This window comes from Pteropus vampyrus, unplaced genomic scaffold (assembly GCF_000151845.1).
Source record: "Pteropus vampyrus isolate Shadow unplaced genomic scaffold, Pvam_2.0 Scaffold627, whole genome shotgun sequence".
Lineage (NCBI taxonomy): Eukaryota > Metazoa > Chordata > Mammalia > Chiroptera > Pteropodidae > Pteropus > Pteropus vampyrus.
Window position 1 is genome coordinate 121,935 of NW_011889408.1, and position 27,784 is coordinate 149,718.

The window sequence follows — 27,784 nt, forward strand, 5'->3', positions numbered from 1 at the left end:
AAAAAAAAATTGACTCTTTATTCCTTAAATTAATAGAGGATGGAATCTGGGATAAGTCCAGTAAATAAATATGACATTAATCCTATCAAACAAGGACTATGTGCCAGTCCTTATTCCAAACATTTAGCTTAGAAAACATATTAACTTATTAATCCTAACAATTCCGAGATAGGTACTATCATATACCCATTTTAGAGATGAGAAAACTGGAACAGAAAGCAACCTACCAAGCTCATACATCTGGTAAGTGGAGTGGCCACGACTCTAACCCTAAGTGTCTGGCTCAGAGCCTCTATGGTAAACCATTTGTTGTTCATTTATAATACACACACTTTGAAAATTAATCATTTATAGTCTAAAATTAGGCCAAAGTAACACCAAAGAGCAAAATGAACTCCACCTGATTCTTGAATTGCTATCTAATAAACTAATTTTACATAAACATCTGCTGTTAGAAAGCTGTGAAGCATGCACATGGCTTCATGAAGCATGTTGCTCCCTTGGGAAACAAGCCTCAGTAAGTGAAGGCAAGAGTCACTCAACCACTGATGACCCACCAATCCTCATACCAGACCTAAGCAAATTATTCTCATTCTATTGCCTGCTCCCCTAACCTACTGAAATCTGTTCTTCAAATATGCCACTAAGAAAAATAAAATAAGGCCTAGGACCTGCCCTTCAGGCGCAAAGTAAGAAGACTGGGGGGAAAGGAAGGAAAAGTAACTTTCGTGAGGAAACAAATGGACATGAACTCTCCTGAATGAGAAGTATCAATGCTATGTGTAAGAAGGGAAAAATGTAAATGATTTTTTCTTCCAGAAAAAGAACATTTCCTTCTTCCCTAAAAAAATCCCCCCATTATCTTGTGATTCTTATTGTGATAAAAGTAAGGGGGAAGGTATCTTAAAGTAATTAAAGAGCTTCTTAAGGCAATTAAAAGGGGTTGGGAGCTTCTCATAATCGCGGTGTTAGCAGAGACCTACAAAGAGTTATAAAAAATCATTTTCAATGAGATGTTTATAAAAGAGTAAGATGCTGGAAACCTGATAGAAAGTCATTCGTTAACCTTGATTTTCTAATTCTATCTACTGACATAATCAGGACTACTTAGAGATCTTCTGCTCTACCTAAGGCTGATTTATCTTAGCTCTTATTTAGAATTATGCTTTGTCCATAACTTTTAGGAAGATAATTACTAATAGAGAGAAAACACAAAGTTGGCTATAGAATCTTAACAGATTGTAGCCTTTTAATCAAGTTATTCAAGGTTGTCTACCTCATTCACAATGGTTCCAAATACATAATTTAATAAAACATAAGCTAAAATACTTCTTACTTGGGGATGGAAGATGGCCAAATAGAAATGTGTTCAGCTGTAATATCATTCACAATGTCCTCCTTTAAAAAAAAAAAAAAATGTGATTGAAAAGAAAATTTCTTCCAAAGATATTTTTTTAAATAAAGTTATGAAATACTGACCCGAACATTGTGAAGTTTCACAAAGAGTGATAAAATAATAGTCAAAACCAATGGTTCCTATGAGAAAGAAAACATGGAATCCTTAAATATTATATTTTAATATTTCTTCAATCAACCTCAGGGATACCAAGTATTTCTTTCAAAAGAGTCATACCCTTTTTAAATTTACGTCTAGTGCAGAACACACTAAGGATCAACTTCATTTTTAATCTCGTGAAAGAATGCACACAATTTACACAAAAATTATCATATTTAGGTGTCTGGCTTATAATGCTCAATCCTCACATACCTTTTGAAATTGAGTAAATAGATCCTCTTTCCAACTAGTACTTCCAGCTTCCTCAAAAAAAAATTGACTCTTTATTCCTTAAATTAATACAGGATGGAATCTGGGATATGTCCAGTAAATAAATATGACATTAATCCTATTAAACAAAAATTAAAGCTAGGCTTCACACATCTAGTTCCTATTAAACAAAAATTAAAGCTAGGCTTCACACATCTAGTTCTATTATGAAAATTTCTTTACAATTAAAAAAAAAAATACCTGTTCTGTATAGTAAAACATGGTTAGGTAAACACAAAATAAACTGTTCTATTCAGACTACCCCATCCTCAACACTAAAACACATTAATAGATCATCCAAATAATCATGATTTAAGCGCTCAATATTTTTTAGTTACATTCTACAAAAATCAGCAATAGTAATTAGATCAACTTTTAACAAAACATACCCGTAATTTTTTGATGAAAGAAAGCAGTTCACTCCTAAAAAAAAAAAAAAAAAAAGTTTTGTATATACATTTAAGTGTCAGAAATTAAAAATAAAATCAAGAAAGTAAATTATAGGTGAAGGTTTATTCCTAACTCTCCAGTTCTGCATGTATGAGTATAATATTCTACTGTCATACTAATATAATAAAATTTCTTCCCTGTATTAATTACATGTGACATCTTCAGTACTATCCAACCACAGACATCATTAATTATATGATTAATAGATAGTCTCTTAACATAACATATAAACAGAAGGTACTGCCAAAGGTGGTCATGTCAGACAAGGCCATCAGAGATCAGCGCCAGAGAAGTCTTACACTGTTCATCTTTGTAATATATAAGAATGACAGGTGTTCCTGAAATAGTACAAATACTAGAAATAATAAATAATTCAAAAAATAAACTGATGGAAACATACCGATACATTATACCTAACGTAGATTCCCTCTGCTTTATTAAGCTAACTCTGCCATCATTTCCTCGTTTGTGTTGACTGGACACACTACAGATCTGAACAACAACTTCCCAAAGGTCTTTAGCAGTCCGCCTACTTTCTTTAGGGCCTGGAAGTTCTTTGATTGTAGCTGCTAAAAGCTGTCCAAGCTATAACATGAAAAAACAAACAAGAAAATACACAAGAGATAACCTGTAATGTCATACATGTGAGTTCTATCATTAAGGCACACTTAAAGTAAGATAAATAACTGCCGAAGTATATCAAGTACAGCGATTTTATGCTGTGCCTTCTATCCAACAACTGAGGAATTTAGAGCTTATTGTCTGCAGATCTAAATCTGAAGGGGAAGAGAATCCTCTGGTTTTACCATATTATAAACCTCACTGTTTCTAAACAATTATAATCTAATGAGAACAAAAACAAGTGTAATTTAATGAGAACAAATTGAGACAATGCAAAGATGTAACTGGGGAAAAAAATCAAGTTGCCAAATATACATAGTATGATCCTGCTTAAAAAAGGGTGGGGTGGAGAGGGTATGTCATAGAATGTATACACCACTATGTTAACTGTGGTAAAAGCCCAGAGATGAGATTAAAATAGTGCTTAAATTTCACACACACACACACGCTTTAATCATAAAAAAAAATTATTAATGAAAAATGAGGAAAAATATATGGAAATTGAAACTGGTAGAATAAAGAAGAAAGATTTAAAGGAATTTTTCTCTAAGAAAAATGGCAGCAATTGGGGATAGAGCCACTGTTGATGTGCGGAAACAGAATTAAGGACGGACAGATTACTCAAAGTAATTGATCTAAATTAAGGCAGTCTTAAGGACCAAAAATGCAGGAAGGAACTAGAAATAAAGAGTGGAAAGGCGAAAAGCAAAAGGCAGAAAAGACAGGCCCAAAATGTAGAGAAAAATATCAGGCTTATACCAAATTCAGCATTTCTTACCCTCTATAATTTCAATGCAAGAGAGGGCCCCTCTAGCCTATGTTCTTATTAAATAGTGTATACCCCACTGAAATGATCTTCATAAGGAAGCTTTCAGCAGTAGTGTAGTTACTGAAAAACAATGAAACAATTGCATATGTCTATATTAAAGTAGACTTACAATCTTTTTTAACAGACATAGTACCAACACTATTAAATTAGCAAAGTACATGAAATACAGGAATCTTGTTGAATTTTATTAATAAAGGCAGCGTAAAAATATTTAACATTATAGCTATCTCATATTTTTATATTCTTTTAAAATTTGTTCACAAAACTTTTAATGGTGAAAAATCTATGTTGGGTTGCTGTTTTCCTAATATTGTCCCAGATGTTTATTTTTTATTAAATTTATTGGGGTAACATTGGTTAATAAAATTACATAGGTTTCAAGTGTACAACAACAAAAAAATAAAATATATCATTACTTTTTTAGAGGGCAAAGTGGCAAGGATAAGTTTAAATCCATCAGGAAGCTCCAGTTCCTTAACTGGACCTAGAAAATGTTAATAATAGGGTCCTTTGTTTAATGTGGCTTAAGATGGAGGCAGTATTGTGACAAAGATAAAAATTGGTGCTTTTCCCAATGGTTTTTGTAATAAAACACTTTAAACAGAAAAACTGAAAGAATAGTTCAATAAATACCTGAAAGAATAGTTCAATAAATACTCGACTTATTGTGAATATTCTGTCATATTTGCTTTATAAATCTATTTACATATAGTTTGTTAATTATATTAAAGTTGGACACATGACATTTCATCCCTAAATACTTCAATATGCATATTCTAAGGATAAGGACAGTCTCCTACATAATATAACTCCACGATCACACCTAGGAAATTTATAAGAATACAGGTGCTTCCTAAAGCTAGTGAAAATGATGTAAAAACCCTGGCTATGCTATGTGAATGGAAATCAAAAGTCCATGGTCTAGTCGAATATTTCACCTTGCATGCCCTCTGAACATAGTCTCTTCTCTGACGAGAATCACTGTATGTGCAGCTACTAGTACAATGCAGGGTTATTGTAGCTCGTCTCAAATTCATTTTCTGTTGTCAGGGACCACATGCTTAGTTGAAGGTCACTACATTAAGTAAATTTACCTAAAAGTGAGCCTTTTCAGAGGTCTTAGGCCTGAAGTCAACTGAATTTCACAAACATTCCTGAGCATTTTCTATGAGTTGAGTTATCACACAAGATGCTGAGAATGTAAAAATTAACTGTTTGCAAGAAGCTCACTGTTTTACAGGGTAGATAGGTGAACAAATTAATTTATTATGCAGTATAAGCACAAAAAAATGTGTCCATAGTAACAGGATCATTACAAAGGTAGTAAGAGGAGAAAGTGATTTATTTGTTTTCAGAGAAAGGAATATGAGAAAGCTTCAAAGAAACCACGCAAACAGGCAAAAGTGGAAAAGGCATCCAGCTAAGAGAACAAACAGCATGTGCGTGAGTGCTGCAACATGAGAAAGCATGGTGTGTATAGGGACCTGTGATACTCTCTGGTAGTGCCAACACAGAGCTGGCATGACGAGGAGCAGGAGAGAGGGAAATGGGGAAGGAGAAGCTCCTGTACTTTAAAAGGCCATTAGGCCATATTAAAAACTTCGATCTTTAAACATACTATTACTGCTATTACCACCAACCCTTCTTCCTCCTACTAGCTTGTCTTTTTAATCCAGGTGTCCATAAATCCTGTGTACTTTCCAATACACTACACTGCTTCCCATCCCAATTCGAGGAGACTGAATAGTTTTGTATTATTTCAAAAGGTCATATTTTAGACATGTCTAAGAGTTTTCCTTTCTTTTTGGTGATTATGTAATTAATATTCAAATAAAATATGTAACAGAATGGAAAATAAAATTGATTAAAATCAGCTAATATTCCACTATCCAGAGATAATAACTATTAATATCTTTTCAGACTTTCCCCTACACATCAAATTCAAAGTGTGTTAATGGCTCCAAACTGTATTTTCAAACACAATCCCTTACTAGAGACTTTTTTAAACTCTGATTTCTTTTTCCTTGATATTAACAAGGGAGCAAAGGGCCAACTAGGGAAGGCAACACACAAAACCCTAACCCTGATGAAACAACAAGCTGCCTCAGGGACTTTTCAGCAAGGTCATCACATATCCTTCCTCCTTTTGGGCCAGATGAAGGCAGACTGCAGGAAGCAGTGAGATGACCTAGCCTAAGGTTAGGCAACCGAAAACACAATATCCTGAGCCTTTCCACATTGCAGGCCCTCAAACATGCACCTATTTCTCCTAGCACACAGCTGAACAGAATTCACTGCTAAGAGAGAAGCAAAGAGAGACGCTGTACTGCCTTAACTGAGCAACGACCTACAGTTCTAAGTGGAAATTATGCTCTTGGAACAAAATGGTTCTCTCATCTGAGAGTTTATTAAAGGCTAAGTTAAGAAGATACTGTTGTGAAAAAACAAGTAAGTACCCTAGATATTAGGAATTCATATCTCAGATATAATCCGATGTCTGAAATTCCAAAGAGAAGGATGACTTAAGTATGATGAAAACTTTTGTGAACTGTAAAAAAAAGAGGGAAAAACAAAAGAAATCAATACATCTTCAAAGGATTTAAATGAAATGTGCTCAGTTTTTAAAAGGACATACATGAAATAAGGAGGAAGAAACAAATAACCAAAGACAAATATAAAAAAAATGGTAGTCTTTTAAGAGTTCCTAGAAAATCATTCAATTAAGGGACTATGTACTAAAGATGAGATGAAAGCAGATAAAGAATAACAAAAAGTAATACAAACAATAAAAAAAGAATAAGGAAATCTGAAGGACCAAATGTACACAAAAAATGTTACATCATTAAATGTTTTTTTTTTTTTTTTTTAACTATAAGACCAAAGAGAAAGCCCACTGCCTATTCAAGGTATATACAATATTAACATATAAAAGATGCAATCCTAAGGAAAACCTCCAGTCTCTATTTTTGATGTTTTCTTTACCCAGAAGCATTTTCGGTTACATAGGAAAGATATAATTAAGAAAAGAGAATAAACGTAACATCAATTCGCCAAACTTTTTCACATGGGTATAATACTGATAACACACATGTACACTGATAAGAATCAGGCGCATCAAACTTAGAGAGGTAAACAGGCTCTAAAGGGTAAGGGGCTCAAACAGAAAAGGGGCGGAAATGCATCTCTAAGGCTCCCCCAGTTCACACCAGGTACACTTGTGTATTCCAGAGCTTAAAACTAAAGTCTGATTTTATCATTCAAAGCAAGAAAAGCTGACTCAGCTCTCATTAGCTTAGGATTATACCAAAATTTTATCCGTTAACTACATAATTTTTGCTTGCAGAATCATGAACTACAGAGTATTAGAAAAAATATTAGGGCAAATTCAAGTGCCTGAATGATCAAAAACTATATTTTTAACTACAAACCAAGCATTTGTCCAATTTTATAATGAATCACAGAAATTGGGTGTTAATTGTAGTACAGATCTAAAAAAATAAGTCCTAATATTTTTTTAATTTAAATATGAATTACCTTTACATATGGGTTACTCTGAAGCAGAAACGCAGGAACTTGCAGTGTAAGGTATTCATTTTCCCTCCAGTTTAACATAAAAGCAACACACTCCTCAGCAATAACTTGACGAAGAGGAATATCTAAAAAGCAAATAGTTGAAATTACCATTGTAACATTAAAATGAGAACAAAGCAAAATTTGCTCAGATTCAGTTAAACATATTAAAATCAATAGTTACAGATGAAAAATAGAAAAATACTAACATTTTATACTTTTCTCTAGAAAGTTTAAGGTTTCCTAAATGTAGACTGCCATGGTCCCCACTATTAATTAATCGACAAAAGTATCCACCTAAGAATACCTTAGATGCCCAATACTCTACTGTGGAAATTTATAATTCAAATGAGCAGGATATAAACACACAAATGAAGCAAGCATGAAATGGTATGGTATAAATTTTTAGTACATTTAGAGTACAGAAATAGCTAAACCATACATATAATAAAACTATAACAAATCTAAGTTAATATATCATTTTTAATACTTTCTTTCAGATTGAAATGTAATAAATATTCCTGAAATGAGTCTGTCACTCTTTCAAAAAATATTTACTGTACTGGAAACAATCTTGACTAAAAAAAGTAATGAGGAAAAAAATCAGAATTCTTTTGAACATTATTTCCTTTGAAAAAATTATTAAATGTACCTTAATGTTAAATATGCTTATACTTCAAAGTATGTAATCAGGTTTTAACGTACTGCAGAAAAAAGAAACCCCAATGAATGCTAAATAACAATGTTAAGATTTAAAACAGGAAGAGCTATTAAACTTAAATAGCTATATTTTCAGTCTAAGAACATTGTGCCTTGGGTTATTTAATTTGTTTATATCTCACCTTATTCCCCAAAAAAGGATTTGAGATGACAAAAAGGATAGGAACACAGCAAAATAAAACAAAAATACATTATTTTCATCCTCATCTTAAAGAAGGAATGAAGACAAGTGAAATTTGTATCCCAAATGCATGCATGTCATTGAGTTCTATACAACTTGACAAAGGAAGGCCACACAGCAATTGGCTCTAAGGTTTCATTTAAGTACCAGGCATTCCCTATCAGTTATACAGAAATGGTTCTCAAAGATGAATCAGAACCTAGAGAGTGGAGTACTGATACAGTTTGAGGGTCAATGACTTGGAGATTAAACTTCCCTTTAAGTACCTGCAATACAATTATTCCTTATCAAGAAGTCCAGAGTCATATGCTGTTAACAGGGAGCCAGAGTAGGCCCACCATTCCATTTTATTGAACCCCAAGGAACAAGAACACAGAAAGCTGCCTTTTAATATGAAGGTATTAAAAGTTGGGGGCTCTCTCCCCAAAAACATGGTTTTAGAATAGTTAACCTGTAGCTCTTATTTCTATTATACCTAAGAGGTTATATCTGTTGTCAGTTAAGATCACTTCTTGTTCCTGACAGAAAAGCCCGGTAACCTATGTAAGAGAACTTCTCTTTCTGTGTTCCATAGAGGGCATGCATCTAACTCATTCAGAATTGACCCACTATGACCAGAGAACAACTTTTTTTCTTAAAAAAGGAGGGAGGAGAAGGTGGCAGAAGACACCTTTTTATGTCCCTTCTACGATTCTGCCTCATGGAGCAGCCATCCTACTAACTATGCCTCTCACAATGGCACTGGAATGCAGAACTCTAAGAGAACCAGAGCCAGGAGTTTATGCTGAACTCAGGTAACTTAGTCTGTAATGGAGGCTCAGCCAAAGTCAAAGCACAGGAACCATGCCTGTAAGGAAAAAATCATTTTCTTGTTCCTCCTGACAATACATTACATCCTTTCCTTCTCATTTAGATAAGCTAGGAATTTACACAAATATGGGCAGAGCTATGAGTCTAGACCAAAAAAAAAAAAAAAAAAAAATCAAAACCAAAAAAAAAGTGATATGAACTCTAAACTACTGACATGCCAAAAGGTAGGACAAATAGACTATAATTATTTAAAGGCATTTCTAGTCATTTCAAAGAGTAAGAGCACAGGCTTAAGTTGGACCGATGGATACAAATCACAGTTCTGTCTGTCTTACTGCATGACTTGAGCCAAATTCCTTAGCTCCTCTGCATTTCAGTTTCGCAATTTACAACATGGGTATAATTAAATAAGTAGCTACTTCACGGAGTTGCCATTAGGATTAAATGAGTTTTGCATCTAAAGCTCTTAGAATAATATGACATGTAGTTACCACTCAATAAATGTTAGGGTTTTTCAATTCTTTTCAATTTTAGTGAAATCACGTACAAAAAATCAATCTTCTATTTTTAAAAAGAACACATATATACAGTGCATGTGTGTCAGTTCAACAGTTAATGCCAGCATCAATTCTTCTCTCATGATACTGAAGGGCATGAACGCATTAAAGCTCAAAGGTATTCTATCTATAAAATGCTAAAATGTTGTAATTTCTTCTAGAAATCAGAATATAATAAGAATTAAATTCATTAAACAGATACCAGAGGGCCAGTGGCCATTTGTTTCGGCATATTATTAGCACCATCTTTTACACTTTAATTTTACTGTTTACAATACTGTGTACAGTATGATTATGATTTAATTGCTCTAAATATTAAAACATGTAAAATTAAGAAACTCCTTTAACTAAGCAAGATTTATACATAATCTAGGTGATACTTTATATAAGCCACTTTGCATAATAAGATATTTCTATTTATTATTAGACATGCAAAGTTCTGTCCCTAAAGTGACAAGTGAGTTCCTAATGCAGTGGCAATCATTTTGAGGGCTCTGTATGATGGTAATAAGGAAATAAACCTTTAAACTGTACCTTCAAGGATATTTTTATTCTTTTAACAGAGTATCTTCAAATTGTAATATAGTTTTTGTAATGTCCCCTCAAAATTCATGTCCACTTGAAACCTCAAACTGTGATGTGACTTAGATATACAGTCTTTGTAGATGTGCTTAGTTAGGATGAGATCATACTGAATTAGGGCAGACCCTAAATCCAATGACTGGTGCCTTATAAGAAGAGGAGAGGAAAAACACAGACACAGGAGAATGCCATATTAAGGAAGTGGCAAAGACTGAGTGATACAGCTACAAGCTAAGGAATGCCAAAGATTGCTGGGAGCCACCTTAAGCTAAGAAAAGGCGAGGAAGGATTCTTCCCCATAACCTTCAGAACGATTATGGCCCAGTAGATACCGTGATTTCAGACATCTAGGTTCCAGAAATGTGAGAGAATAAATTTCTGTTGTTTTATATCACCTATGGTACTTTATTATAGCAATCTTAGGAAATGAAGTTTCCTACATTTTCTCCAATGTTCTCAAGTGAAGCCCACATATGAATTCTGTTTTAGGAGAGAAATAATTTTACAGATGGTAAAAACAAGTAAATGTTCTTTTAGACCCCCCTCCCCCAATTATTTGAGTACTGAATTTCTGAAATGTAGCTTTGTGAATCAGTCTTACCAGGAAGCCTCATTTCCAGATATCCCCGCACCCTACTAATAAGATCAGAAGGAGGTCTCTCTCCTGATTGCCCTGTTCCAGCTTCATGTGTATGAATATCCAAAAGCAGCATCTCATTTAGCATGACCTGACGAAGTTTTGGTGAGAACTCTGTTACCAACTCCAAACAAGCAGCAAATAGCTGTTTAGCATGGGAAAAGTCCTATAAAAAGAAATAATAGAATAAACCTGATCCCCTTTCCTTTGGAGTAAAAAAGTATGTATCTTTATGAGTGCAGAGTAAAGAGAAGAAGGATTAATTTAAGTGGTTAACACTGGTTATCTCGAGAAATGAGACTAAATTACCTTGTTCTTTATCATCTCTGTAATGTTGACTTATTCTGATAAATACTTAAATCTTTTGAATTTTTTAAAAAAAGATCCAATAATCAATATAAAATACATGCCACATTACTAAACGAGTTTTACATAAATTATAAAACAACAAAAATAAGTTCTTAAATAAATTATATATATTTTATAAAAGTAAACAATTCTAAAATGGACACCCTTCTCTACCCACCTACATATTCAGAATTAGACTTTACATCCTTCAACAAAGTTTCACATTCTAAAAATCTTTGCATGCAACACTATTAATTTACATCACTGGCTAATAAATCAAATCAGCTACAATCCGAGCCCTTTCCTATACATCTCCTTCTAATTTTTCCAAAGAGTGATCTTCACTCATTTCTCTCTCCACAGGTCTCCTTCAATCCTACAATCTGGCTTCTACCCACCATCATGATGAAGATCAACAGCTCTCACTAAACAAATATCTTCTAACTGCCCAATCTACTGAACACATTTCAGGTACCTTGCTTTGCTGTCCAATATGGTAGTCACAAACTACATGTGGCTATCATTGCAAATTCTGACTAGTCCAAAATGGTAGGTGCTGTAAAATAATCACTGGATTTTGAGTGAAAACTTTGCATACATGCAAAGAAATATATTTTTTAAAAAGCAAAATATCTCAATTTTTATATTGTTTAAGTGTTTAAATGACAGATATACTGAGTTAAATGTATTATTAAAATCTATTTCACCTTTTTTGTACTTCTAAAAAAATGTAGCTACTAAAAAACTATAAATTACACAAGTAGTTTGTATGATATTCCCTTTGGACATTGTCAGTCTAGAAAAACCAACCAACTTAACAAAGCTCACAGGGTTCTTTATGGGCTGGGTCTAGCTTCCTCACCAGCCTCACCTCACATAACAAATGACACTCTAACATTAGCATATTGCTTCCAGTCTACTAATATACAATCCTACTAATCTTCCAGCTTTTCCTGATGGTATCATCCTCTTTACCTAGGTAACTTATTTAAGCCTCATGTTTAGCTCAGGATTTCTGCCTTCCAATGCTATCTTAAACCTTCCTACAGAATTTACTGTACTATTAGTTGTATAATTATACTATTTTATAGCATTTAACAGCTCCCTTACATCTCGACTTTCCAAATAGATTACAAACTCGTTATGAATAATAAACTACAAAAGTAATTTTAAGGGATTTTTGTTTTGTTTTTATCACTTGGAACACAATCTTTGCTAAATGAATCCTAAAAGATACAAATAATAATTTTTCATGTTTTCTAGATATTTACAAAGGAACAGAGCAGTATTCACACATCCAAGACCAGTTTGGTATAGTTATGAGGGCAAAGAAAAAAGAACGAATCAAAACATCCTTTCAAATATTCTTTTAGGCCTATGACTATAATTTTATGATCAGGAAAATATAACAGATTCTGATTCCTGGCTTTCACGCTAAAATCAGTAAAGCATATTCTTAACCATAAGTTGATGTACACTTCTACTGACCTTAACAGTACTGCAGTGTAAACTTTTGGCCATGAGAATGTAAACCAAATCTCTTGTTAAGTTGTCTTTAATACCCAGGATAACACCACTATAGACAGAAGGTACTTCCCACTAGAAGAAATAAAAATATATATATGTACACACATAGAGAAAGCCATATCTAGATGAGAATCTTTTAATAATCTTCAATAGCATTTAAAAAATCATTCAAAGATCATTTTTTAAAGAGAAAAAAAAATAACAGCCATAATGAAATGGTAATCAAAATGAACGTATTCACTATAATGAGCCAGTAATAAATGATTAAATGGATTGGAACTTTCTGAAGGACAGTCTATAGAAAAAAAAGAAAACAAAACCCTAAGAGTAAATGTATTTACATGTGATCTTCACAACAATAAGTACTACGAAGGAGGTACTGTTATCTCCCTTTTACAGATGAGAAAACTGAGGCATGCAGATGTTACAGAACTTGCCAAGATTATACAGCTCATAAGTATGGAGCTAGGATTTAAACTCAGAACTCATTCTCTTAACTATGTGCTGTAATTCCTCATCCATAAAAATGAACACTAATAACAATGTCATTATTAATGAAGCCCAACTAATGTTCAGAACAACTTTTCATTTCATTTACTTGCATTTTCAAATCCTATAAAATATACATAAACTTCTGACTGCTTTTTTACTACATTCTCAGCAGAAGAAGAGTATGCAGTTAGAAATACTGCCGTGTTATTTAACATGTCCTGTATCTGTGGGCTATTTCCCTTGTATCTCTAGCTACATTCCATAGAAATGGTGTTTTAAAAGCCGTTTTCAGTTGCACTTTCCATGCAAGAAAGTTTTTAAATAGATAACTTCTGAAACAAGTAAATAGGTTAGCTGGGTGTTTTTAAATGAATATCTTAAGCCAAACATGCCCCACATAAAAAAGTTTTAATGAATTGGTTCCAAACTGTAGGCTTTAGAACTCGGGAAGGTATTAAAAAATGAAAACTCTATAAGCACACAGCTAGTATTAGCTATAGACTGCATAAATAATATACCTCATATATATGTTTATAACTATATTTAGAGTGTACATAAATGCTATAAGTGTAATATAAACTTATTTTTAGAGGTTAATGACTTAATAGTATCTTTTTTTTGACATTTTTTATTTCTGTTAATGGCTATTCAAAGTGCAACCAACTATTGTCATGTGGAAGTCCTAAAATTGTTGACAAATAAAGGGTGGCCATTATTCTCAAAACAGCAAGGCAACAACCCTTCTAATTAAATTATACTAGAATACAAGGATAATTTTCTTATCAGTTCTTGACAAAGGGTTTTTTACCTTATTAGACACCGTCCAGAATTGGCGCTCTGATGTCATACCATGTAATTCAATTAAAATCTGTCGAATCCTCCAGGGATCCACTGACAATATCAGCTGATGCTCCAATTGGCCAATGTTGACACTTGCTGAAGCTAAGAAAGAAAGGGATTTCTAGTTCAATAATCATTTAATTCAAAGGTGCATATAATCCTATATATATGAAAATAATTTATTGGGAGAAATTGTGTATGTTTATAAGTATTGTAAGTTAAAACAACTCAAAAATTAAAACAACTCTCAAGAGCTAATTGATTAAAATAATGTAATTTATATATATCCTCATAGAGAAAACCTAACAATTTGTATTATGTCTGCATTTAATAAAGATGATGAAAATATAAACAAAGGTAAAAACCAATAACTGGTTCATGGAAAAAACTATGTATGTAGAAACAATCAGCATACACAGTCTACTACTTTTGAACACGTTAACAAAAGCATTTATAAAATATTAATTTTGAGTAATAAATATTAAGAACATTTGTTTTTTGAAGGGAGGAGGAGGTATTGTTTTCTCAAAGAAGCACAAAATGATGATTAAAGTCCTTAATTACAACTCAGCTTTCAGATAGTCTTCAATAATTCATTTCCAGCATTTTATGTGTTAATGTTATTCTTTTCCTTTACAACTGGATGGTCAACCAGTTTAAATCTAGCGAGGTTCAAAGCAGCTAAAATTTCCTTTTTCTGTTAAACCAACTGCATTCTCTGTCTCACCTATATTAAGTTTTGAAGCTTATTTTTTTAATTAACTAATAGCACTATATTTTCTACTTATATTTAAGAGCCAAAATGGAAGAAAATCATCAAATAAATATGGCAAAAATGGCAATACTGCCAAAGCTAGCCAGTAGACAGTATCACAGTGATACAGACTGAAATGCACGGAAGCCTGTACTTTTTTTTTTTTTTTTTGGTCTTAGTATGCTTTACTAATCTCCTCCCTCCTCTTACTGTTACCTTTCAAGAACTATTAGCGACAGAATAACCTTGGTCTATTTCCCTAGTTAAAATTTTTTATGTATCTAAGCCTAATTTCTCCATTAACCATACATACAGCAGTCCCAGTACTTAACTGCTTAGGCAGAAATGACTATGGAAGACAAGTAAATTTCTATTAGTTACCGACATAAGTGTAAATTAAAACAATTAAGAGAATATCCTCAAATATGATGAGGGGCAATTATAATATAGGGGCAAAATATGCCAACATTCTAGCTAGCAGACTAGAGAGCTAACCTGGGATATCATAAAATGAAGTTACAGGTTTAATGCACAGATTTACTCTAGGGGATCGCTTCCTCATCTGATCAACAAGTAGCTTTCGTTCTTCATCTTTCAACAATGTAATGAAAAGCTCATGTGAAGAAATCATGAAAACATACTGCAGATCTTCCAACCCCAGACACACATTCCTAGATCAGCAAGAAATATTGTGAAACAAAAAAGTATATAATTTAGTTTGGAAAAAACAATGTTAACCAATTTTTATTAATAAATCATATAACGAATCAATCATTTCATAAACTACATAACGTTATTTTGAAATAGATTTAAAAATTTCTCTTTCGTCCTTATTTAATATTGTGATGTCAATGACACAATATAGAGTAACTGATAATAATCCTAAATTTTGTGAGGCTGCATAAATCTCGACTTCATCTTAACTGGTTCTTATGTACCAGTTACTGCCTGTTTATAAGACATGCAGTTCAAATACAAAAAGTAATAAAAGATACTTTCTGCATAGGACTAACTTCAAAGTTAAGGTGAAAAAAAAGAAAGGCACTTACTTTAGAAAAGCAGCCATGTTTCCTTTCAAAGACTCGGAAGGTTTTTCTAAAGTTACTGATCTTGAACATACCTAGAAATTTGAGCATTTTTTATTTGAATAGGGGCATTTTAAAAAAATGTACATTGACAGTTTGAAAAGTTTAGATTTAAAAAGAACTGAATTTTCCTTTTTCAACCATACATCAATCACAGATTTGATTAAGTAATTTAAAAGATGAGACTAAAAACAAAATCTATTATGGGGAGGAGTGGAATCTGATCACTTCAATAACTGCAGGTATTTACATGTCGTAAAGTATAATCTATTTAGCATGGTACAGAGTTCTCCCAGAACTTAGAGTATGTTACTAATTACACGAGGGATTAACTATTAAGAATCAGTAGCTACTCTCAGTAAAGTGAGTGATTCATCTTGTGTAGTTGAAAAGAAGGGTCAATAATAGCTGAAGTATACAGAACCAATGGTTAAGTTAACCTAGGTTCAAAAAATAAACAATGAAAATAAAGAATGGAAATATTAGTTATCTACAAATAATATTCTGAGTTTATCCATTAGATTAGGATTTCCTCCATATATTATTTACAAGAGACCAAAATAAAATATTAGTGTAAAAGTCCCTAGCCTCAAGAAATTGTAAAATATTCTCTAATATCCTGACACAATAAATTAAGGAATAAATTAAGGAATGTTTATAGCAGTATTGCTCATAATAGCAAAAAAATCAGTGTAATATATCACATCTGAGCATCTTGGAGTATGTACAATATAGTCGCCTTCTAATAATTTTGCTCCATTGCAAAATTAATTTTAAATTTTTATTAAAATATTAAATTTGTGGTCATATGTAATATATTATGGTAAGTGATATCTGAGTGCTCTTTTGTAACAGATTTACTCACATATAGATTTACAACCCTAAAGTCCAACAACTGATGAATGAACACACAAAATAGACATTGACTAGTATGCCCATTTGATGGAATAATATTCGGCCATTAAAAGGAATGAAGTACTGACACATGCTACATCGATGAACATGGAACATATTAAGTGAAAGACAAAGGACAACATATTTTATAATTTCATTTATATAAAACGTTCGGAACAGGTAAATCTAGAGAGAAAAAAGTAGATTGCCTGGGGTTGAGGAAACAGGGAAAATCAGTGATGACTACTAATGAATAAAAGGTTTTGTTATGGGGATAATGAAAATGTTCTAAAAATGTGGTGATGGTTGCACAACTCTATAAACATACTAAAAATTACTGAATTGTACCCTTTAAATGGGTGAATAGTATGGTATATGAATTATCTCTATGCAGCTATTATTCAAAAGAAAAAAAGAATAACAGTACTTTAAAAGTACTATGCTCAGATGAATAGGTTACCCTATCAGTGTAATATATCACATCTAAGCATTTTGGTGTATGTACAATATAGTTAATTACCTTCTAATAATTTTGTTCCATTGCAAAATTAATTTTAAATTTTATTAAAATATTAAATTTGTGGTCATATGTAATATCTTATTATGATAAGTGATATTTGAGTGTCCTTTTGTAACAAATTTGTTCACATATAGATTTGCACTGCACACGCATCATGGAACAACTTAGAGAATATGTATTAACTTCTGATTAGTAACAGATATGTTACGTGAATTCACTTCAATTTTTTAAAAAAGCTTCATTAAATCATGAAATAGGGAACATCTCTATAAATGTTATAAACATTAAAAAGGTAATTAAAATCTTTAATATTAATAAACTTAAAATTTTAGGTAAAGTGGACAAATTCTTAGTAAATAACTTCTTAAAACTAATCAAGAAAAGAGAGTAGCTCTATAATAGCTGAAGAAATTGACTCAGTGCCAAAAATCTTCCCACAAAAAAATCTCCAGGCCCAAATACTTCATTGTTAAATTCTACCAAACATCAAAAGAAGCAATGAGTCCATTTTTACACTAACTTTTCCAGGCAAGAAAAAGATACCCCAATTTATTTACGAGGCAAGCATGACCTTGTTACCAAAAGCAAAGACAGGACAAGAAAGAAAAAAAATAGATACCTTAATCTCACACATGAACGTAAAAAATCTAAAAATATTAGCAAACCAAATCCAGCAATATATTGTTTTTAAAAGATCATGAAATACACCCAAAACTGACACAATGTTTTGTGTCAATTACACGTCAATTAAGATAAAAAAGATCATGACCTGGTTGAGTTTATTCCAAACAAGCAAAGGTAGTTTAACAATGAATATACTTTACCACATTAATAAATTAAGAGAGAAAATTAAGTTACAAGATTATAATAGAGAAAGCATTTAATAAAATCTAAAAATCATTCATGATTTTTTAAAAAAGAGCCCTTTAATGAACCTTTAAGGATATGTGGAAACTTCCTTAATCAGGTAAGGAGTAGCTACAAGAAAAACATATAATAACCATAATTCTAAATGGTGCAACAGTGCAAGCTTTTCCTCTGAAACTGAGAATGAGACCAGGAAGTGTACCACAGCCCCTTATACTGAACATTGTACTGGAGGTCATCGTCAACGCAATAAGAACAAGTAAAAAGAAATAAAAATGAAAAAGTTAGAAAAGAAAAACAAAATGCAGTACCTACAGATGAAGACTTCATTTAGAAAAACAAATGAACTCACAAATTAATAGTTTTCAGGTTAGCAAAGTAGTTGGAAAAAAATCATTATACAAAGTTGAACTGTACCTTTTTACCAATGCATAAACTATTTTCAAGTGCATGTTAAAAAAAAAAAAAAATTTCTGTGGAAAAATTATAAAGCCCTGAAGGACATTAAATAATGCCTAAATAAATCAAAAGCCATACCAGTTCATGGATTAGAATATTCAAAATTGTAAAGATATTAATTCTTCTCAAATTGGTTTTTAAATATATCATAACTCTAAACAAAAATCCATCACGCTTATTTGTGGAACTTGACAATCTGAGTCTACTGTTTACAAGAAAATGCAAATGAGAAGCATACCAGCACAACCTCAAAAATTGTTTGTGCTTTAGATGTATCAAGACATACAGATACCGACATAAACTGACGAATAGAAAAGTGATAGAGAATAGTATCCAGAAAACAGGCCCACACACATATGGACACCTGGCATTCAATAGGGGCGGCACTGGAGATTGGTAGAAAAAAGACTGTTCAGTAAATGGTAACAGAACAAATGGACAATATATGAGGGGAAAAAATGACATCAGATCCCCTACTTCACATGACACAAAAATCAATTGTAGATGAATTAAAGACCTAAATGTGAAAGGAAGGCTAAGCTATAAACTTTTAGAAGATAAAATATGATTATCTTCATGATCATGGAATAGAAAAAGCTTTCTTGAAGACACAGAAATCATGAATCTTTTCCTTTATGAAAAAGACTGATAAATTTTATAATATTAAAATTAAGAGCCTTTAAAACGATAAAGTTAAAAGAGAACTCAAACTCTGAGAAGATACCTGCAAAATATAAAATTGGTAAAGGACAGAATATAGAAAGAATTCCTACCAAAAAAAATTGGGGGGCGGGGGGGAGGAGACAATCCAATAGAAAAATGAGGCATATTAATTGGAACCGACACCTCAAAAGACAATCTACATGAGCAAAAAATAAAAGCTGGTAATTCCTTAGTAATTAGGGAAATGGAAATGAAAAACTCAATGACATATCATTACACAATGACCTGACAGGCAAATCTGACAGTAGTGGTAAAGATGCTGACCAATGAGAATTCTCATGCATGCTAGTGGCAAAAAAAAACCAACTTTGATATTATAAAGTAATATTGCAAATAGACATTCTCTATGTATATAACTAGACAAATAGTACATGTATGCACCAGGATATATATACAAGTATGTTCCAAGCAACACAATAGCCAAAAACTATAACCACCACAAACATCCATCATCTTATGAATGGATAAATTGTGGCATGGTCATATAATACCTTACAGCAATGGGGAAAAAAAATCTGTATCTGCATATGACAACTGGAAAAAAAATCTCACGAATATGTTTAGTGAAAGAAAATGAGGAATTTTTTTTTTTTAAATGCCTACAGCACCTGATATTCCTAAGTGGTCTCTCATCCAAATACTAACCAGGCCCAACCCTGCTTAACTTCCGAGATCAGATGAGATCGGGCACATTTAGGGTGGCATGGCTATAGACGAAGAATACATTTTATATTTCATTTACATAAAGTTCAAATCAGGTAAATTAAAAAATATTCTTTAAGGGTACATACAAAAGTGACACAACTGTAAAGAACAGCTAGGAAACGATTAGCACCAAAGGCAGGACGGCGGTTCCTCAAAGGAGGCAGAGAGGGTTTGATAAAGAGCACAGAAAAACTTTTACAGTGTTGGCAATGTTGCATTTTGGAACTAAATGGTATTACTTATGCTAAGTGGTATTACTTCTCTCAATGTCTATTACATTATAATTATTAAAAAGTAGCAAGATCCATTAGAAACAAAGATTCTAGAAATCACATGAGAGGCTAGAGGTATGATTTGGGAGTTTTTAGTAAACAGGTGACTGATGTTTTGGATGATAGTAAAAAATGATATGAGAAGATAAGTGAGCCAAGGACAAAACTTTTGTAAACAAAAATACTAGAGAGAGAGCAAAACAGAAGTCAATGAAGAACTAAGGAAAATCCGGTAATGGAGAACTAGAAAAGAGACAAGGTAAGAGAATGTTATCTGTCAGTAATATCAACTATCTACCAGAGAGGCAGGTCAGATGACAGAAAGAGGGCACTGGATTTGGCAACTAAGAGGTCACTGGTAAGCTTAAAGCAAAATTTCAAGTCAAAAGGGGAAAAAATATCTTACCTCAAGAAGAAAGTCTATTTTCTCTTTATTAGGTCTAAGAAATAGCTGGTTAAATTGAACACTAATTGTTCTACCTTCCAATATATCACGGACTGTATTACAGGCACAGACTTTAAAACAGATTTCATCTAGAGCTTCATTTCTGTAGAATACAAAAGCAAATCCACTAATATTTTTCAAATACAAAAATATATGTTAACTAAATTCATAAGAATGAGCCATTTATACTTGTGAGTTTAAGATTTTAGGATAACTCGGGCACAACTAGTAAATACCAAAGTCAAGGGGGAAAAACGCAGAACAGAAAAGTTTTGAATTTATCAAGGGACAATTTAGATAGATTCTGTAACAGAATCAAATTCTGCTATATGTAATATTTTTCCCCAAGTGCTTTATAACAGATCAGATGTACACTGAAGTGGCTCCTCTGATTATGTTAATTTCCATGTACTAACAAAACTGAAACTGTTGTTATAGACTTACAGGTAATTTGGAGGTGTGTTTTTGATAAACCTGAAATGCACACTTGCTCTTTTATTCAAAAATCAAAAAGTAATTCTTTAATTTGCTTACCCTTGTTGAGCTTTCTGAAAGAGTTCTCTTAATACTGACTGTCGGAACTGGACAGGTAAACTGAAGGTTAAGTTGTCTTCGATGAAAATCTTTATTACCTCCTAGAACAGAGACATAAAATTGCATCCATTTCAAAAATCATGGCAAAAGTTCTTGACTTTAAAAGAGTCCTTTCCTTCAAAAACATTAAAATAAATTTAAATATACATTTTTTAAAGTCTATAATAAAAAATACAAATTGGAGCAAAATCATAAAAATGTCTTAAAAAGAAAATCTTTAAAATTTTAAAATTAAAGATAAAAATAGCCTCTCCCCTTCTGAAATTAAAGATCATGGACCAAAAACAAGAGATAAGAGAAGAATCAATCAATAAGGGGCAAGGCAGCTACATTATCTGAGAGAAGTTTTAAATACTGTTCTCATTCACTTTAAACATGGGATTGTATGACAAACTTAAAAAATACTAAAATGAAGTGATGTGAGAAACATAGTGAAATGAGAGATGTCCCCAGATCTCTCCCCTTGAAACAATAAGCTGAACATCTAAAACTCAATAAAAAAAAAAAAAACACCCAACCTGCACACCAACACATCTGAGCATGGGATCTGCACAAAAGAGCTACCACAGGTCAGAAACCTGGGTGTCAGGTGGTGGACTGGGAGAAACAATGAAAATGCCTCTCCCAGGTGGAGCTCCTTGTAGGAGGAGGGGGAGGAGAAAGGTGCGGCAGGTTCCCTGAACAGGTCTGCGTGAGAGAGCTGGGAGCTCCCCACAGTGTTGGTGTCCAGGGATCAGGGCAGAAAGCAGAGAAGTGGGGACAGCAGAGAAGCAGCAGTCGAGTATTACCAGCCCCCAACACCCAACCCAGAGGGCCCAAGCCCCATATCATCCAAGACCAAACACCACAGAGCCCCAGGAGAATCTGAGCAAATGCTACTGAAACTGTCGCTAACAGTGACAGGGACTGAGCATCACTGAATATCTATAAGAAACAAAAGGGCTTTTTTAAGACTTTATATAAAGCAGGGATCCAAGAGACGTAGACGCCACCTACTGGAAAGCAAAAGAAAAACACCTTTGCAACAGGCTAAAGAAAGATCTTTACATAATAAATCTTCTTTCTGGAAAAGCAGCAGAATACATTTCCATTAATTCCCAGACGGAGAAGTAGTCCATTAAACACCATGAACAACCAAGATGACAAGACATCTCAGAAAGAAAGATAAAAAGCTCCAGAAAATAAGCTTAAAGACAGAAATATGTGACTTAAATGACAGATTTTCCGGATGGTACTTCTGAGAAAACTCAATGAGATACAAAACAATTCATATCAATAATTTCAGGCATTGAAAAAAAAATTAGATGAGCAGAATGAGTTCTTTAGCAAAGAGACTGAAACCCTCAGAAAGAATGAAATAGAACTTCTGAAGATGAAGAACACATTGCAAAAGATGAAAAATGAAATAGCAAGCTTGGGAAATAGTCGACCAAATGGAGGAAAGGATCAGTGATACTGAAGACAGAAATCTAGAAATATAACAGAAAGGAGAAGAGAGAAACCAAAGAATGAAAGAGAAATACAAGAACTAGCTGATAACATCAGGAAAGGAAACATAAGAATAATGGGCATTCTCAAAGGGGAGGAAAAAGAGTGGAGATTAGAAAGCACATTCAGACAAATAGTTGATGAGAATTTTCCAAATCTAAGGAAGGAACTAGACCTTGAAATTCAAGAAGTCAAAAGAACACTCAATTTCCCAACCCAAAATGGCCTTCTTCAAGACACACAGTATTTACATAATCAAAAATCAATGACAAAGAAAGAATTCTCAAGGCAGCCAGGGAAAAGAAGATGGTAACCTATAAAGGAAAAATCCATTAGATTATCGTTGGACTTCTCAACACAAATCTTATAAGCCAAAAAGGAGAAGAATCAAATATTCAAACTATTAAATGAAAGGAACTACTGTCTAAGAATAATGTATCCAGCAGAGCTCTCCTTTAGATATGAAAGAGAAATTAAGACCTTTCCAGACATACAAAAATTGAGGGAATTCTCCAGTACGAGGTCTGCATTACAGGAAATACTGAAAGGGGTCAGTTCACCTAAAATAAAATGACAAAAAAATACATAATTAGGAGTAAGGTGGCTATCAGGCAAATAGAAGCAGAGGAGTGCAACCCTTATTAAGACCAGGGCATTATAAGCTTAAATAATAAGAGAATTGTTATAGCGAGATAGTAATGAATGTTCAGCATACATAGGGACAAACTGAGACAACACTAACAGAGAAGGGGAGGATTCAAAGATCCAAATTCTCAAAGAGAAGTGGAGATAAGGCACACGCAGAAGAAAATGATCTACACTATATATGTATATATCTTCTACATATCTGTAATGGTAACCACATGCCAAAGGATCAGAACTAAAGTATATAACATAAAACAAGAAGGACCAGAGGGAAAATCCAGAAAAGCCAACCAAATAAAGAAAACAGAAACACAAGGACAACGTAGCAATGGAAACACTGAGCTACCAGAAAGCAAAAGACAAAATGGCTATAGGAAAACCTCATATTTCAATAATCACCCTAAATGTAAATGGACTAAACTCACCAATAAAAAGGCAAAGAGTTGCAGATTAAATCAAAAAACAAAACCCAACCATATGCTGCCTCCAGCAGACACATCTCAGCTCCAAAGACAAATATAGACTCAAAGTGAAAGAGTGAAAAATGATATTACAAGCAAATGGCATTCAGAGAAAAGAGAGTAGTGGTACTAATATCGGACGAAATAGACTTCAAAATTAAAAAGGTAAAAAGATACTGAGGGACATTTCATAATGATAAAAGGAATCATACACCAAAAAGACATAATATTTATCAATATCTATGCTCCAGTCAGGGAGCCCCAAAATTTGTAAAGCAATTAGTAACAGAACTAAAGGGAGAAACAGACCAAAATACTATCATAAAAGGGGACCTAAATACCTCATTGCCAGATATGGACAGATCATCCAAACAGAAAAACAATAAGGAAGTAACATCCTTAAATGACACATTAGACCAACTGGACATAATTGAAATTTACAGAGCGTTCTATCCCCAAACAGCTGCTTATACATTCTTCTCTAGTGCACCTGGAACACTCTCAAGGACTGACCACATACTAGGACAGATAGCCTCAAAATACAAGAGGACAGAAATCACACCAACCATATTCTCTGATCGCAATGCTTTGAAGCTGGAGATCAACTGTAAAAAGAAAGCAGGAAGACCCACAAATACATGGAGATTAAAAGACATGCTACTGAAGAATAACTAGGTCAGAGAAGAAATAAAGAGAGAGAGATCAAGAGGTACATAGAAACGAATAATAAAGATAGTACAAGAGATCAAAACTTTTGAGACACGGCAAAAGCAGTCATAAGAGGAAAGTTCATATCATTACAGGCCTACCTCCAAAAACAAGAACGAGCCCAAATAAACAACCTAACACTTCATCTTAAAAATCTAGAAAAGGAGGAACAAAGGAAGCCTAAAGTCAGCAGAAGCAAAGAAATCATCAAAATTAGAGCAGAATTAAATGAAATTGAAAACAAACAAACAAAAAAACGCAACAGAAAAAGTAAATGCAACAAAGAGCTGGTTCTTTGAGAAGGTTAATTAAATTGACAACCCCCTGGCTAGACTCACTAAAGAGAAAGGACACAAATAAACGAAATCAGGGATGAAAGAGGAGAAATGATGAGACTGCAGAAATACAAAGGATCATAGAATACTATGAAAAAGTATATACCAATGTCACCATAAAAAATAATTAAAAAAAAATGTATATACACCAAATTTACTAACCTAGAAGAAATGGACCAGTACTTAGAAAAATACAATCTTCCTACACTGAATCAAGAACTGGAAAATCTAAATAGACCAATCAGCAGTAACCAAATTGAAACAATCATCAAAAACCTACCAAAAAGTAAAAGTCCAGGACCAGATGGTTTCACCAGTGAATTCTACCAAACATTCAAAGATTTAATACCTATTCTCCTCAAACTCTTCCAAAAAACTGAAGAGGCAATACTTTCCAACTTATTTTATGAGGCCAATATTACCCCGATACCAAAACCTGGCAAAGACAGCACAAAAAAAGAAAACTACAGACCAATATCTCTCATGAACACAGATGCAAAAATCCTAAATAAGATACCGCAACATACTAAAAAGATTATACACCACCATCAAGTGGGCTTCATCCTAGAAGCACAGAGATGGTTCAACATACGGAAATCGATTAATGTGATACATCACATAAACAAATTAAAAAATAAGAATATGATCATATCAATAGATGCAGAAAAAGCCTTCGACAAGACAGCATCCATTTATGATCAAAACACTTAACGAAATCGTTAAGTGCCTGAACATAATGAAGGCCATATATGACAAACCCTCAGCCAACATTATACTTAGTAGTGAAAAACTAAAAATCTTCCCTCTAAGATCAGGAACAAGTCAAGGCTGTCCACTATTGCCACTGTTATTCAATATAACACTGGAGGTCCTTGCAAGTGCAATCAGACAAGAGAAAGACATAAAAAGCTTTCAAATAGGAAACGAAGAAGTCAAACAGTCAGTATTTGCGGATGACATAATTCTCTATATAGAAAACCCTAAAGACTCCACAAGAACACTACTAGAAACAATAAACAAATACAGTAAAGTTTCTGGATACAAAAATCAATGTTCAAAAATCCATAGCGTTCCTATGCCCTAATAATGAAGGGTCAGAAAAAGAAATGGAAAAGATAATTCCTTTTGCAATTGCACCAAAAAGGAATAAAATACCTAGGAATAAATTTAACGAAACATGTGAAGGACCTATATAATGAAAACTATAACATCTTATATTAAAAGAAATTGGAGAAAATACAAAGAAATGGAAAGATATTCTGTGTTCTCGGATTGGAAGAATCAACATAGTTAAAATGACCATGTTACTTAAAGCATTATACAGATTTAATGCAATCCCCATCAAAATCCCATCAGCCTTTTTTAAAGAAATAGAACAAAAAAATCACCAGATCTGTATAGAAGCACAAAAGACATTGAATCGGCAAAATCATCCTGAGAAAAAAGAACAAGGCTGGAGGCATCACTCTGTTCAACTTTAAATTATACTACAAAGTGACAATAATCAAAACGGCATGGCATTGGCAGAAAAACAGACACAGAAACCAGTGGAAAAGAATCAAGAATCCAGAAGTAAACCCAAGTTCATATGGGAAAATAATTTTCGACAAAAAAGCCAAAAACGTACAGTGGAGAAAAGAAAGCTTCTTCAATAAATGGTGCTGGAAAAACTGGAAAGCCACCTGCAAGAGAATGAAACTAGACTGTTGTCTATCACCACACACCAAAATTAACTCAAAATGTATTAATGACCTGAATATAAGACCTAAAACAATAAAATTGCATAGAAGAAAACACAGGGACTAAACTCATGGACCTTGGACTTTAAAACTATGAATGCTAATCCCCAGTGATTTTCATTACAAAACTAAAGATATATACCCGGAGGGAGAAACAAAAATCTCAATAATTTTAAGCCTTCTTCACGAGTAAAACTGAAATGAGGACCAAGATTATTGGCTAAGTGCGCTCTGTAACCCACCATCCAAATCTACCATGACCACATTGCTCGCTTTCTTGTTCAGTCTTAATATCTGCAGTGGCTAATAAGGCTGGGCTACAAGGCTATAGTTTCAAATCAGACACAAAACTTTAGAGGCCATAAAACTAAAAGTTCTCTACCTATAATTTTAGAAGTTAAAAGTTCTGCTTAGAGTTTCTTACAGAATTTACTTAAAATGGGCAGGTTCTATACATTCAAGAAAGGATATCAATAATAAGGAATCGACATCTATATAGTGCTTTGTCTTAGCGTTTATAAACTATAACTTTTCACTTGATTCTCACAGGAAGCTTATGAAATGGGGTAATTATTACCACTATTATATAGGCCACTCTGACAGACTTCCCCCAAATCACACAACTGGTAAATGATGGTGCCAGGATTCAAACTCAGTCTTGTTTGGCTTCCAAAACTTTTTAATTATACTACTAAGTCTTACCTGATAGTTGCCAGATCTCAAACAAATATGGACTTGACTATATGGAGTCAACTGTTGAGAGGTACTATCCGAAGAAGGTACAAGAACATCACATGCTTGACAATAGCCAGCTAATCGCTTCTCATCTATGGTACAATGAAGAGATAATGAACCTATCTGTAAAGTAAGAGATATATACCATTATCCATCAATGTAATAGAAACAATAAGTCTAGCATCCACTTAGTGCATTTAAACAGTACAAGAAAATGATAAAGCAAAATTCAGAGCTGGAGGAAACATAAAAAATATAAAGGTTAAAGGTTTAGAGCAGATGTCAGCAAACTATTGCTCACAGACCAAATCCAGCCTGTGGCCAGTTTTTGTACGGCCACTGAGCTAAAAACAATTCTTAAAACTA

General features: G+C 33.2%; 1 protein-coding gene and 1 pseudogene across 1 annotated transcript in view; both read right to left on the bottom strand.

The window, feature by feature from the left end:
• INTS8 (integrator complex subunit 8) overlaps positions 1-27,784 on the bottom strand; it is a 57,088-nt gene that overhangs the window by 10,591 nt on the left and 18,713 nt on the right. The window contains exons 8-20 of the mRNA XM_011384805.2: positions 27,386-27,541; positions 21,248-21,348; positions 20,675-20,816; positions 15,793-15,863; positions 15,239-15,414; positions 13,958-14,091; positions 12,619-12,729; positions 10,747-10,948; positions 7,260-7,381; positions 2,676-2,860; positions 2,215-2,248; positions 1,480-1,536; positions 1,337-1,398 (exon numbers count right to left, since the gene is read on the bottom strand). Coding sequence (XP_011383107.1) covers positions 1,337-1,398; positions 1,480-1,536; positions 2,215-2,248; positions 2,676-2,860; positions 7,260-7,381; positions 10,747-10,948; positions 12,619-12,729; positions 13,958-14,091; positions 15,239-15,414; positions 15,793-15,863; positions 20,675-20,816; positions 21,248-21,348; positions 27,386-27,541 — 1,553 coding nt within the window. The remainder of the gene's footprint in view (positions 1-1,336; positions 1,399-1,479; positions 1,537-2,214; positions 2,249-2,675; positions 2,861-7,259; positions 7,382-10,746; positions 10,949-12,618; positions 12,730-13,957; positions 14,092-15,238; positions 15,415-15,792; positions 15,864-20,674; positions 20,817-21,247; positions 21,349-27,385; positions 27,542-27,784) is intronic.
• LOC111733735 lies at positions 19,888-20,006 on the bottom strand (annotated as a pseudogene).